This window comes from Bos mutus, chromosome 29 (assembly GCF_027580195.1).
Source record: "Bos mutus isolate GX-2022 chromosome 29, NWIPB_WYAK_1.1, whole genome shotgun sequence".
NCBI classification, from domain to species: Eukaryota; Metazoa; Chordata; class Mammalia; order Artiodactyla; family Bovidae; genus Bos; species Bos mutus.
The window spans coordinates 36,068,112-36,080,828 of NC_091645.1; the positions used below are offsets into that span (position 1 = coordinate 36,068,112).

A 12,717-nucleotide genomic window follows, 5' to 3' on the forward strand; every position below is an offset into this window, starting at 1 on the left:
TGAATTTCAGAGCTTTTTATGGTGGAACTGGAGAAGGAAATGGCAGCCCACTCCAGTACTCTTGCCTGGAAAACCTCATGGACAGAGGCGCCTAGTAGGGTACAGTTCATGGGGTCATAAAGAGTTGGACATGACTGAGCTACTTCACTATGGAGGAAATAAGATTTGGGCTACCTCCGCCCCTATGACACAGTGAGTGTGAGGCAGGTGGCCACAGACCACACAAGGTCCTCGAGAAGGCTAATCCCACCAGTTACACCTGCCGCCACCAAGCTGTTCCTCAAGAGGGCGCTCTGAGCCAATGGATTAATTATATGGGCTTGAAGCCATTAACGTGAAGGGTCAAAATAAAAACTGAAGTTAAATGGAAAGAGGCTTTTATTGTAGATTGATGTCTCTCTGACCTTTAAAAGGAAGGATGAAAGCAATTTAATTTTACACTTGCCATTCTTTCAATCAAGTAAATTGATGGGAAAGTACCAGAGTCGAGTTGAGTGCCTTAGAGAAAAAATGCAAATGCAAAGGGAACCATCAGCTGCCTGGTCTGATCTCAGCAGTGGTGACACTCGCAGTCAGAGGATGGTTTCCTCGAGGACAAGACCAACCGCAGGCAGGGACACTGGGCATCAGGGGGTTTGGAGGACCCCCTGGAGCTGCAGAGTGAGGCGGCAGCCCATCACCTATGCCTCAAGCCAAAGTGCACAGGATCTAAGAGGCTCAGCGTGTTCGGGGTTTTCTAGACTTTACATAACACGACAGGGAACAGGCAAAGGCTAGTGTAATCTGGGGGCTGAGCTGCCCTAGAATTAACGGCTTTGAGCAGACGGTAAACAGCACGCAGCAGAGATGCTCTAAGAAGATGCTCCGCCTCCCGGGGCCCTCACTCGTGTGGCACCTGCCTCCTGGCTCGAAGGTTTACTGACCACACTGACTGAGGTCTCATCTGTCCTGCTACTCTAACCACATGAAACACGCTGCTTCTCTGTAAAATACTTCACAATAGTCTAGTTTTCTTAAAAAAAAAAAGAAAAGAAAAGAAAAGAAAAAAATGTGATTACACTGAAAAAAATTGAGTAGACCTGAAAAATTCTAACCTCTTGTCAGGATGCAAGCTCCCTGGCCTGAGCTTTCTGGAAGCCGCCCAAAGTCTGCTGGCCTCTTCTCCTCCTCCCCTACCCCGTCCACCTTCAAACACAGCCTCAACTCCAGGTCCAGCAGAGGCCCCGGGTCCCCAAGTCCTCCCCACTCTTTAGGAGCCCCATTTCTTTCACTGGCTGAACACTCAGCTGCCAAGGTGGGCTCGTACGTTAAAGGACAATTCTCCATTTTTACAGCTCACATAACTAACACCACACAACTGTGAGCTGCTCAAGGGCCCACAAGGATTCAACTGTGCAGTCAGATACTGGAGCAGAACCAGGCAGTGAATGCGGCTGGAGGGGAACCACACAGGGCCTCCGGGAAGTTCCCCCACAGTTACACCACACAAGCAACAGGAGGCGGGAGGGGACAGGTTCCCAGCCTGTGCACACCATGTCCCCACAGCCTGCAGAGCGCTGGATTTAGAATACGGAAAGTAATAGAGAAAGACCACTTATATCATTTCAAGGCCCTCTAGGAAAACTAACAGGCGAACTGTTTTAAAGGAAGCTAGTGGTCTTGTAGGCAAGTTCATTTCTATGAACACGAGAGTAAAACTCAAGTCGTATGCAGACAAAACCAGAACGAGAAAGCGGGTCCAGAAACAACCTGCTTTCAACCTACAGACGACTGCACAGACTGGTGGGATACAGCAGGGGACAAGACACGGGACCCAACGGCATCCAAACAACAACGAAACTGTACAAGACAGTCCCGTTTTAAGACGTGCTTGATATAGAGTCGGCCCAAACATTCGTTCAGGTTTTTGTACCATCTTATGGAAAAACCCAAATGAACTTTCTGGACAACTCAATGTTTGCCTAGAAAGAGATTTTAAATGTTAATTCTGGTGGTACCCTTAACCAGTAATAAACTGAAAGAAACTGACGTATCTCGCCAATACAACTATCCATCTCTAAGCTTCCAGAAACAATTTAAATAGAACATACTTAATATTAAAAAGTATGGGATACATATGTTTACATTTGTACCTTTGCAAAACCCAGCTCTTGGACCTACTGTCTCTGGAAATAAAAGGTCATTCTCCAGGACTAATTACAAGCAGCACGGGCCAGGGCGGTCTCCCCGCCGTCTGCCGTACCTGGGACCTCATCTGGGCCGCCTTCTCGGGGTCGACAGCCAGCACGTGCTGGTAGTGACGGAGGGTGTGGAGGCGGTCTTTGTTCTCAGCGCGGACGTAGCGCCGCAAGGCCTGAAGGATGCGATGGGGCTGCAAGACAGAACGGGAGTTTTCACGTCCAGAGACTACAGAACTGAAAACAGGCAGGAAAGTGAAGTTTTAAGAACTCACTGAGAATGTCAGCCTCAGCAAGGCACAGGAATGAAACCTGTACTCTGAAAAGCTTTCAGTTACCAAGTAATAAGAAGCTACCTTTCTAAGTAAGGTACCAAAAGCTAAGTTCCACAGTTATAGAGGATCCTCTACGGACAGTATTTCCCAGAACCTCTAGCCCACTTCCTCTTCTAGCTCAATCTATGCTGTTTCCTGAGCTCAGCATCTGCTGCTGTAAATACTCAGGACAGACCTCACTTGCTTAAGGAGGATACAGACAAACACCCTGTCCCCGCAGAGCAAGGCAAGTCAGAGCTGAAGGATCAAGTCTAACAGCACTGGCAGAAAAGAGCTGTGATATAAACTTGCTCATCGTCTGATTTAAAATAGAATTGGTTCAAAAGTCTTCATCCATGGGACACATGTTTTTATTCTTTGGAAGTAAGGCTACTATAAAAATGCACAAGTTGGGGAACTACCGACTAGCAACCCAAGGTTCTGCTTTTCCACGGGAAGCTGTGTCTGCACTGCGGCGGCCCCGAGCCGGAAGTGGTCCCACACAAGCCACCCTGGGCTTTAGGGCTGGGCGTGCTCACCCGCGGAGGGTCGGACTGCAGGGCCGCCAGGTAGTTCTCCAGCGCCACCCGGCGGCGGTCGTTGAGCATGGCCTCCACACGCGCCAGGTGCGTCTCCACCAGCTGCTGCTTCTCGCTGGCTGCCTCCTTCTCCAGCGCCTTCACCATGGCCTGGAAGTGCTGAAAGAAAGAAGGAAGGAACCACATGGGATCCATGCCCCTGCAGGCGTGCACGCACACGGGGGCAGACCCCATTCTGCCTCTCTGTGCCCACTGCCCCTGGAAGAGGCGCAGACTCGGGGGGAGCAGGGGTCGGGTCTGAGGGTTTTTAGAGGTGACCTTGAACATCGTAGGGGTTGAGGGCACCAATCCTCCTTGGTCAAAGAGCCTGTGTAACTAACTTATAGTCGGCCCTCCCTATGTGCAGTCCCACATCCACGGATTCAGCCAATCATGGATGGAGCGTTGCTGTGATGTCTACCACTGAAAATATCCATGTGTGGGGGGTGGATCCTCTGTTCAAGGGCTGACTGTACTTCTCCGTCTAACCAGAGCACATAAATCTGGGTGTCATGCAGGCTCCTCAGCACCTCTAGGGATGGAAATCCCAGCACGCAGAGCCCAGGCCTGGCCTCTCCATGTGCGCTGCGAGAAATGAAAGGCTGTCTTTCCCACACTGTAACACGGCGCCCCCAAACCACAGACCAATGGGGGACAGGCTGCAACACACAGCCCAGCCCCAGGGCAGGTGGTGCTGACCACTCAGACCACGTGGTGAAGGGCAGGCTCCCTGCAGGTGCCAGGCCAAGTCTGCAGACAGAATTTAAGGCTGGGGAGCTGAGGCCCCCCCACAAAGAGTGCATAAAGGGACACTTGTGGGTTTTCTAGGTTACTGGTGAAAAAGCAAAGGTGATTCAACATCACGAGCAGAGAGATTTTGGCAAAACATAAACACAAGCTGACTTAAACAGCAACCAGTGTCATGAGTCCCAAATCGGTCCTGTCAATTCCTGTGGACGCCCTCCTCTAGTCAAGGGGAAGGCAGCTGCTGAGGTTCTAAGATTACATTCTTACATCCAAAGTTAGAGATGAACTGGCATCAGAGAGCTCTATTTTCTGCTTTGGACTTTAATTAAGTCTGCCACAGGAAAAAAAAAAAAGCATTCACTTCTGCAGAAAACAAGGAGCAGCCTAAGAAGGACGATGCCTGAGGACTTGCCAGGAGAGGAGAAGAAACACAGCTGAGCAGAGGTTACTTCTGGGCATGAAAGGTGTGTGTGCTCTGCCCTGGGCTTGGGTTTCCCTCCATGGCAGGTGAGCAACTCCAGAGAACACCACTGGGAGGGAAAACGAAGCAGCGAAGACCTCCTTGTGACACGAACTCTGAATTAAAAGGGGGTGTCAACGTCCACCTTGTGGGGAGTTTGGCTCTGACCATATCCTGAAGGGTCTGCCTGGGGCCCCTCCCTGGAGGACACGTCTCACCTGAATGAGAGTCTGCCTCTCTGCTTTGGGGAGGTTCTTCGCTTGAAGTTCAGCCTCTTCCCATTCCTTCTTCACCTGGAACAAAGGTCAAAGCCACTATGACCAGATAATCTCTGGAACAATGGTCCCATTTTCTAAAAATACTGTGGGGCCCTGAACGTGATGTGGGAAGGCACACAAGGAGCGCGCAGCCCACGCGCCCACGCGCTCAAGGTCTGTCCAGGGCGGCTGCCTCAGGAGGTGCTGGCGTCAGTGCCCTGCTGGGGGAGCCCTGTTTCATGGCTGCCTCGTCCGTAACCTTGGGTGCGTTATTTGCCAGACTCTGTGCCTCAGTCTCCTCACAAGAAAGGGGAGGAGGGCTAACACCTGCTTCTCAGAACAGTAACAGGTTTCTCCCAACACACGAGACGTAAGGCTGCTGCCCAGACCTGGCAAATAGTCCCTTTTCAGTTTTCTTTCAACCCTTCTGGGTAAGTCTAGGAGAAAGCTGCACTTGCGTGGTGCTCCTGTTGCTCTGACACTTCCAACTCCTTTAAGGAAAAGAAACCCAGAGACTCAGACCTTCAGCAGGCAACAGTATCTAGCCAGAATGTTCTAACACTGCTTTCATTTAATGTACTAGTATCGTTACTCTCTTTTAATGGTAAATGATACTAGCTTTCTACTTACAATATTGATATAGAGTTCCCTTTTTCAGAAATAAAAAACTTAAAAAAAAACAAGCAGAACGTAATGTTGACAGGAAGTGCCTCCTGGCAGAACGGAACAGTAAAGCCCTGGGAGGGGTGACTCCACCATCACGGAGCTGGGGGAGGGGCGGGCACCAGTCCCATCCAGGGGACAGCCTCGCTCACACTCACACGCCTCACATGAGGAGGCGGTGTCCCTTTGCTTCAACTATGAAGCCCTGACACCACAAAGATAAGGGGCCGAGATTTACCCTGTCCATCCGGTTGCGGTGGCGGATTTCCAGCTGCTCCTTGGCCTTCTGGAAGCGTGCGTGCTCATTGTCGTCTGCAGACGTCTCGAAATACACGTCAACGTCATTGGTTGGCAGAGGAGTTGGGGGAACTGAAACAGAATGACCGGACGGTTCTCTCCGGGGCCCGGCCTGATGCTGAAGCTGCACGGTGCTCGGGGACGAAGCCCAGCTGGGCCTGCTGGAGGGACCGGTGTGTCCGGCACCACCTCAGAGGGGTGCGCCCATCTGGCGGGACTCCGCCCTGTCTTCCTTACCCAAAATCCAGCCGCCAGGCCCATCTGCACCCCCTGTACCTTCAGAACCAGTGAGGTACCTACTTGGGACTTCAGGGGCAGAGAAGAGAACACTTCTTACCCTCCCTCAGTTCCTGAAACCTTAAAACCTAAAATTAACTACCTGACCTACCCTTTTGGTCACTGAGTGCATCTGACCAGAGACAGGGCTGACGGCAGACGTGAAAAGGCACTGCAGGGCTCAGGCTGCCTTTTCTCCAGCTATTTTTAGGTCACAACTCACGCTGGGCCACTGATTCAACTGTATGTTCTCTGTACACAGACTGGGCAGAGAATGTCCAAACACCCCAGCTGCCTCTGCTTAGCTTACAGTCCCGCTGGAGGACCCTCAGCTCAGGCCCCCAGCAGAGACAACACGTCTCACAAGGACTTGCCGTGAAAGTGAAGCCACTCAGGGCTTTTCCATCCATGACGCTCGAGGGCCTCACCCGGCCACCACCCAGAGAACAGCCCATTAGAACAAACACTCCGCATGCCTAGTCCAGGTTCCTGGTGGCCCCAGGCAGGCGAGTGTCTGCACAAAGGAGCTTATCCGCATCCAGGAGCTGGAGGCGACAGGTTTACTTAGCCTCTTAAGAAATACCTGTGGCAACGCCGAACACCCCGACTCATTGGGGATTTCCCAGGGCAGGGAGGAATGTCAGGCAGCCTGCTCACACAACTTGTTCTGTCGGTTACACTTGAGAGCCACGTGGACAGCAGAAGCCAAATTCAACAAATTTCCATTCGGAGACAAACTCACCTGATTCCCAGAACCGCGTAACTTTAGCACAACGTGCGAGCAACTGGCAAACTGATGAGCATGAGCACAAGCCAGCCAGCCACTCCACGTGCTTCTGTCTGAGCGTCTCCCTTTCACCCTCTTACTGAGTTTTAAACCTAAAAGCTACGGCTCAAAGTCTTGTCAAGAATATCTGGTTCCTACATTAAGTTTAAATAAGGTCTCAACAGCCAATTTGCAGACTGTCACTAAGTCAGAATCTATATAGATTGCTTCAGAAACCACGTTCCCCATGACACTCAGGAGAATTTCAAAGCGCTGAAGTCCATCCGTGCCAACAAGCACGTCCCTCAGTGATGTAGGCCTGCAGCTTAAAGGCTTACGTGTTGGAGACAGAGCCTTTGGTTCATATCACTGGGCCGGATAAAGATAATATAAGCGCAAGCTGCGTCCACCCTGGAATGAAAGGGCACAGGAGCAGCAGACCTGGAGGTCTGGTTCTGAAGACAATGGACTCGGACCCGGAACCACATGCCCTCTGTGTGCAAGCAAACGGCCCAGGAAGCCAGCACACCCGCAGGTGCTGGTCCCTTTCAAGGGACAGTGACGCTACCATCTTCCAAAGCGCTCAAGTCAGGGGCTCCACAAGTGCACGGACACACTGCTTCTCCTTCCACAGTAACAGGAGACTCCGGTTCTGCAGACTTCAAAGCCGTTCGTGCTCTGACCACCTGCCGTCGCCTGGTGTCTCTTACTGCCCCGTCAACATTTGATCCTTTGGGTAAAGACTGCACCTCACGTTCAACATGATCTTTAATGACCTCGATTCCTCAGGCTTCCGCCACAAACAACGCTTTCTTGCCCCTTAGTTTAAGGAGTTTAACAAAGCAGGAAGAATCATTGTAATTTCTAGCTCTGTCTTTCCTGAAAGAAAAAGTTTCTGCCACTGATGTCCCCTAAGGGCTCTTTTTTTTTCTTTCATCTTTTCAATGATTTCAAATAAAAACTCCACAGAGCAGCGGCTACAGTGGGAGCACTAACAGTATACCATATCATATTAAGAGGGAACAAAAGGGTCTGAAGGAAACCTTTGAATGAAAAGCCATCAGACGCTAGAGCCAAAAATCTTTAGAGCAAATGACCAGGACTGGCAATGAGTGTCAGAATCACAAGGCAGAAGGGTCTGTCCAGTCAAAGGGTTTTCCTACACCCGGGTCAGAACTGCTCCAGATGAGAATCTTCAACAGGAAAAGGGCTAACTACGAAGAAAAGCAACCTATTGATGTCTGAGTGAACCATACTCCACTGAACGTGGAATTTCCTTTGTGACCAAAGAAAAAAAAACAAAACTTCCCTGTTCCCTAAAGCTCTGTGTGACCCAAGGTCCCCCAGAATACTAGGGAAACAGTCACCACCGCTTGTCTGCAGAGCAGGCTCCCTGGAGTGCATGAAGATGTTCCAATGTTCTCAGCGTCCCAAAGTGTCCTTACTGTCACCTCCTTGGAGAGCAGGCGTACCCCTTAGCGAGCGTGTGGGGGTTGGCAACAGGGCTGCTCAAGACCAGAATGAGGGACAAAGCCTGGACATGAGCATGTGCAGAACTCATGGCCTATCCGAGTGCCCTTCATGCCTTTCAGCGTCTGACAGCAGAGGGCAGGGCCTCCTTCCCAACAAACACAGGGGCTCCCGAAAGGGCAGGCCCCAGGCTCTCCCCTCGGGCAGGGAGGGAGCACCACCCCTCCGCCATCACCTCCTTCATCACCACCATCACCTCCTCCTCCTCCACCACCACCACCACCAGGCCCACAGCGAGCACAGGACACAGAAAACTGAGCTGACAACTGCCGACAGAAAAGCAGAGCTAGCTCTAGAAAGCACAGAGAGGAGGGCAGACCGACAGTGACACCGAGTGGGCGGGGAGCACCACACAGACGCGGCCACAGGACGCACGCCGGACGGGACTTACTCATCGCTTTACACACAGCCATACAATAATCCTCAGACTCAAAATTGTTCCTGTTGCCGCCGCAGCCGCCATATATAAAGCGCACGCACTTCCCCTTGGAGAGGTCGAAGTACCAGCGGGGCATCACGGCCCGGCACGGCCCCGTCAGCGCCTCCTGGGAGCAGACAGCTGTGTGGAAACGGTCAGAAGGTCAGCGGGGCAGGGCAGCGGCTTCGGGGGCTCACAAAGCTACAGACCAGCAAGGGGAGAAGGTCCGAGTGACACTGGACCTCAGCAAAGGCCAAGACGGGGTGGGACCCGGGGGTCCCGGCCAACCATTGCTGCCAGCCATCGCTGAGCATGTGGTCCTCTTCCTTCCCGAGGCAAGGGAGAGCCCTGGGCCCTGAGAACACTGAGCAGTGCTTTTTGCACTGTCTGGAGCTTAGAGTGGGAAAGGGCTGATGTGGAGGAACTCCACAGCGCACAGCTCGGGAGCCTCACATTTCTGGTCTGTGTAGTGGGGACAGCTGCCTGCCTTGGCCGTCTCAGGGGCGCCCCGGGCAGAGGAAGGCAGCGCGGGTGCAGAGGCAGTTTCAGTGGCGGTCACCATCGTAAACACTACTCAGGCCTCTGGAAAGCGCCAGTGTACATTTTCTGTTCTCCAAGGTTAATCACAAACTTCTAGACTCGGTAAGTCATCGGCTCCTGGATGAACCCTAAACAATTCTTCAGCTCCTAAATGGCTTCAGATATACAGTCAGCAGGGGGCTGCAAAGAAGTGGGCTAAAACATTTACTTTTTATTTAACGGTGAAATTGAAAGGGCCCTGATCCCTTACCAGCAGGTCATCAAATTCCAGATGCCCTGATGGCCAAGCAGGGCAGCCTACAGATTGGAACACACTTAGGAAAAGAACTAAAGAAGTGACGTCCACTCCAAAACCTGGGACTTTGGCCTCACTGAGGAAGGGGCTCCCGGGCGGGAACATCTCCGGCTGGATATGGGAGAATCCTGCCGGAGGGCAGACCACATGGTCTCTCTGATTCTCTAAGTCCTCACAATGCACATCACAGTTTCCTGACTCCATCAGTCCGCTGCCAGACCTGGTAGCACCCAGAGCTGACCTCACTTTTGGGGCATGAAGCCGCCCTCCTGGGAGGCAAGCAGCCTGTAAATGAATGAAAGAATATTAATAGATTGTAAGTAAATGATGGCCAGGTGGTCTACCTCTAACGTCATGAGTGATCTCCTCCTCCGCGGCGGCCCTGTAGCTGCTGGGCTCGGTGGGGCTCTCCTCATTGTAGTCATCTCCCTTGAAGGTGTCGTAGTAGTAGTCTCGGTCTTCCACCACCTCCTCCTCCCCCTCCTCCTCCTCCTCGTCGTCGTCCTCCTCGTCTGCAGTTGCCTCTGTGAAGTCTTCCAGATCTGCTTCAGTAGGAAACTCACTAAAGGTCACAACAAAAAAGGAAGGTCACCACCAACTGCTGCGCACAGAGAACCACTGACTCCCTTTCCCTGCTCTGAGCCTCGGAGCCCAGAGGCAGGGAGTAATAAGTTCAGCCCATCCCTGGTGGCTCAGACGGGGGGAAAGAATCCTGCAATGCAGGAGACCCAGGTTCAATCACTGGGTTGGGAAGATCCCCTGGAGGAGGGAATGACAACCCACTCCAGAATTCTTGCCTGGGAAATCCCATGGACAGAGGAGCCAGGTGGGCTACAGTCCATGGGCTGGCAAGGAGTCAGACATGACTGAGTGACTAACACTTTCACTTTTTCACTTTCACAGTGAGCTATGCTGCTAAAAGCCCTGAGCCTGGCCACCTCATCAGGAGCTGACCGCCAGGGAGCAGGGGCCGAGTGATCGTGCAAGAAGGTGCGTGGCCAGGAGGACAGGTGGATGAAGGCCACTGGTGCACCTGGGCTCAGCCACAGTCGAGTGAGATGTGCTGGCCCCGCCCTGGAGGAACAGGCTTCAGCCAGGAGCCTGGGTGCAGCAGCCACAGCAGCCCACAGGCTCAGGACAGAACTCACCTTTTATAAACGTCGTAGTCTTCCTCCTGATCCTCATCGTCGTTGTCATCGTCGTCCTCCTCGTCCTCTTTGGACACCGCAGTTTGGACCACCTTTGTCTGCGGGCAGCACACGTACTCGGTGCCGTGGAACTGGTCCACCCCGCAGGGCAGCAGCATGCTGTAGCTGTACAGGGTCATCTCCTGAGTGAGGCAGGCCTGGGGGCCCGGGAACATGGTCAGGAGACAGCAGTGCGCTCAGAGACCCCACCCCTAGCTCTCTCAGGACATAAGTGCACTCAGAGATCCCACCCCTAGCTCTCTCAGGACACAAGTGCGCTCAGAGACCCCCACCCCTAGCTCTCTCAGGACTCAGCAGTGTGCTCAGAGACCCCACCCCTAGCTCTCTCAGGACTCAGCAGTGCGCTCAGAGATCCCCACCCCTAGCTCACTAAATCACAGAAGAAGCCCTCACTAAATCACAAAGTTAAGCCTTTCTCGTGGACACATTAATTTTTTTTGCCAAAAAGTTGTGACGCTACTACTTTACAGATTTACAAATTTCGCTTAACCTGCAATGGGAACATGTTATCTGGCCCAAAACAATGAAAGCCCAAAGGTGGAAAAAATTAAGGCTGGGGTGGTGGTGGTGGTGGTGGTTTCTTTGAGTCATTATCAACACTGGTTAACAGTGGTCAGTAATAACATGCATTCTTCAGCGGTGAGGAATTCAAATTACTTCATAATTAGACAAAATAAAGGCAACCGACAGGGAAAACCAACTAAACTTGGAGGACACGCTACGGAAGCTCATCCTCCTCAGAGAAGAGTGAAATGACTTCTGGTCCCGTCAGCACGCACGTCCACACAGATCTTCTGTAACTGGATATTTCCACACAGGCCTTGGGGTCTGCGGCAGCCTTACTGGATGCCCTGCCGAGAGCTTCTCAGCAATCCTTTTAACGTTCTTGACTCCAGGCGCTGGACTGTTAATACTGTACTTCCTTACCAAAATAGCTATTCTTCTTCCAAATATTTTTAACTTAGAAGACACAAGTAATTGTAAACTTTGATGAGATAAAGGGGACAAAACTGAGTTAAGAAGACTATTATTCTTCTGGAGAAACACGCTCCTCTCTCTCCTGACAGGAGCGGCAGCCCCTGACGCTGCCGGCCGGCCGTTACCTCTTTGACCACGGTGTGCCAGCGCTGGTGGTTCTCGCACACCTCCATCCGCTCCTTGTGGAAAAACAGGCACTTCTCTGGAACTAGCAGCACATCACTGACAAATTCACCCACTGGAAAAGAGAAGCTTTGTCAGGAGCAAACCTGATCACGATTCAAGGTGAAAACGACCCTGACTGCGGGTCACTGGGACGGTCACGCAGCCACGTGCAGACAGGAGCAGTCTCTGACGCGCGTGAGCTGAGCTGCAGCTCATCTGCAGGAGCCAACTGGACGTTTCGGCTCCAGGCCAGCAGACACACAGCCGTGACGCCTGGGACTTCCTCCCTCCTCCCCACCCTCCATCCCTTACTCCCGGCAGGGAAAATGGGAAGAGGAGCCCATCAAGACCTCAAACACACACGTCGACTCCCCACCACCTCTGACTTCACACCAACAACAGTCCCAGCCTCTCACTCCTCTATTTCTGCCCACATTGCGTCAAGTAACAAAATGTCCAGGAAACTGAGACTGCCTGTTCTCCCAAAGTACAGGTGAACTTTACTTTAGCCCTCTGTGTACCTACAGACACCTCACTCTAAGACAAACCACCACTGTGATGACTGATCCAGGTACAGACTGTCAGTGGAGAGTGAATGGAAAATGGGGAGAGATGTCTTTGCAGAGGGAAGGTCTGGCAGACACAACTTTACCCGGGTGAGTGATAAGCTGATGGAAGTCATGTTCTGAGAACACATCACCTAGACGTCTTTCTGCTACAGTCATCTGGCTCTACTGCTAAGTCACTTCAGTCGTGTCCGACTCTGTGCGACCCCATAGATGGGAGCCCACCAGGCTCCCCTGTCCCTGGAATTCTCCAGGCAAGAACACTGGAGTGGGTTGCCATTTCCTTCTCCAATGCATGAAAGTGAAAAGTGAAAGTGAAGTCGCTCAGCCGTGTCTGACTCCTAGTGACCCCATGGACTGCAGCCTACCAGGCTCCTCTGTGCATGGGATTTGCCAGGCAAGAGGACTGGAGTGGGTTGCCATTGCCTGGCTCTAATTATACACAACGAGAGGATGAGATAGTTGGACGGCATCACCAACTA

At 52.2% G+C, this 12,717-nt stretch overlaps 1 protein-coding gene across 3 annotated transcripts in view; it reads right to left on the reverse strand.

Annotated features, from left to right (window-relative positions):
* Positions 1-12,717, reverse strand: part of APLP2 (amyloid beta precursor like protein 2) — a 62,611-nt gene that overhangs the window by 11,136 nt on the left and 38,758 nt on the right. For 2 of the 3 annotated variants that reach the window (XM_005887531.3, XM_070365188.1), the window contains exons 4-11: positions 11,630-11,742; positions 10,467-10,663; positions 9,663-9,880; positions 8,457-8,624; positions 5,435-5,565; positions 4,495-4,569; positions 3,031-3,189; positions 2,243-2,371 (exon numbers count right to left, since the gene is read on the reverse strand). In XM_005887531.3, coding sequence (XP_005887593.2) covers positions 2,243-2,371; positions 3,031-3,189; positions 4,495-4,569; positions 5,435-5,565; positions 8,457-8,624; positions 9,663-9,880; positions 10,467-10,663; positions 11,630-11,742 — 1,190 coding nt within the window. The remainder of the gene's footprint in view (positions 1-2,242; positions 2,372-3,030; positions 3,190-4,494; positions 4,570-5,434; positions 5,566-8,456; positions 8,625-9,662; positions 9,881-10,466; positions 10,664-11,629; positions 11,743-12,717) is intronic. The other variant, XM_070365187.1, reaches the window with a different exon arrangement.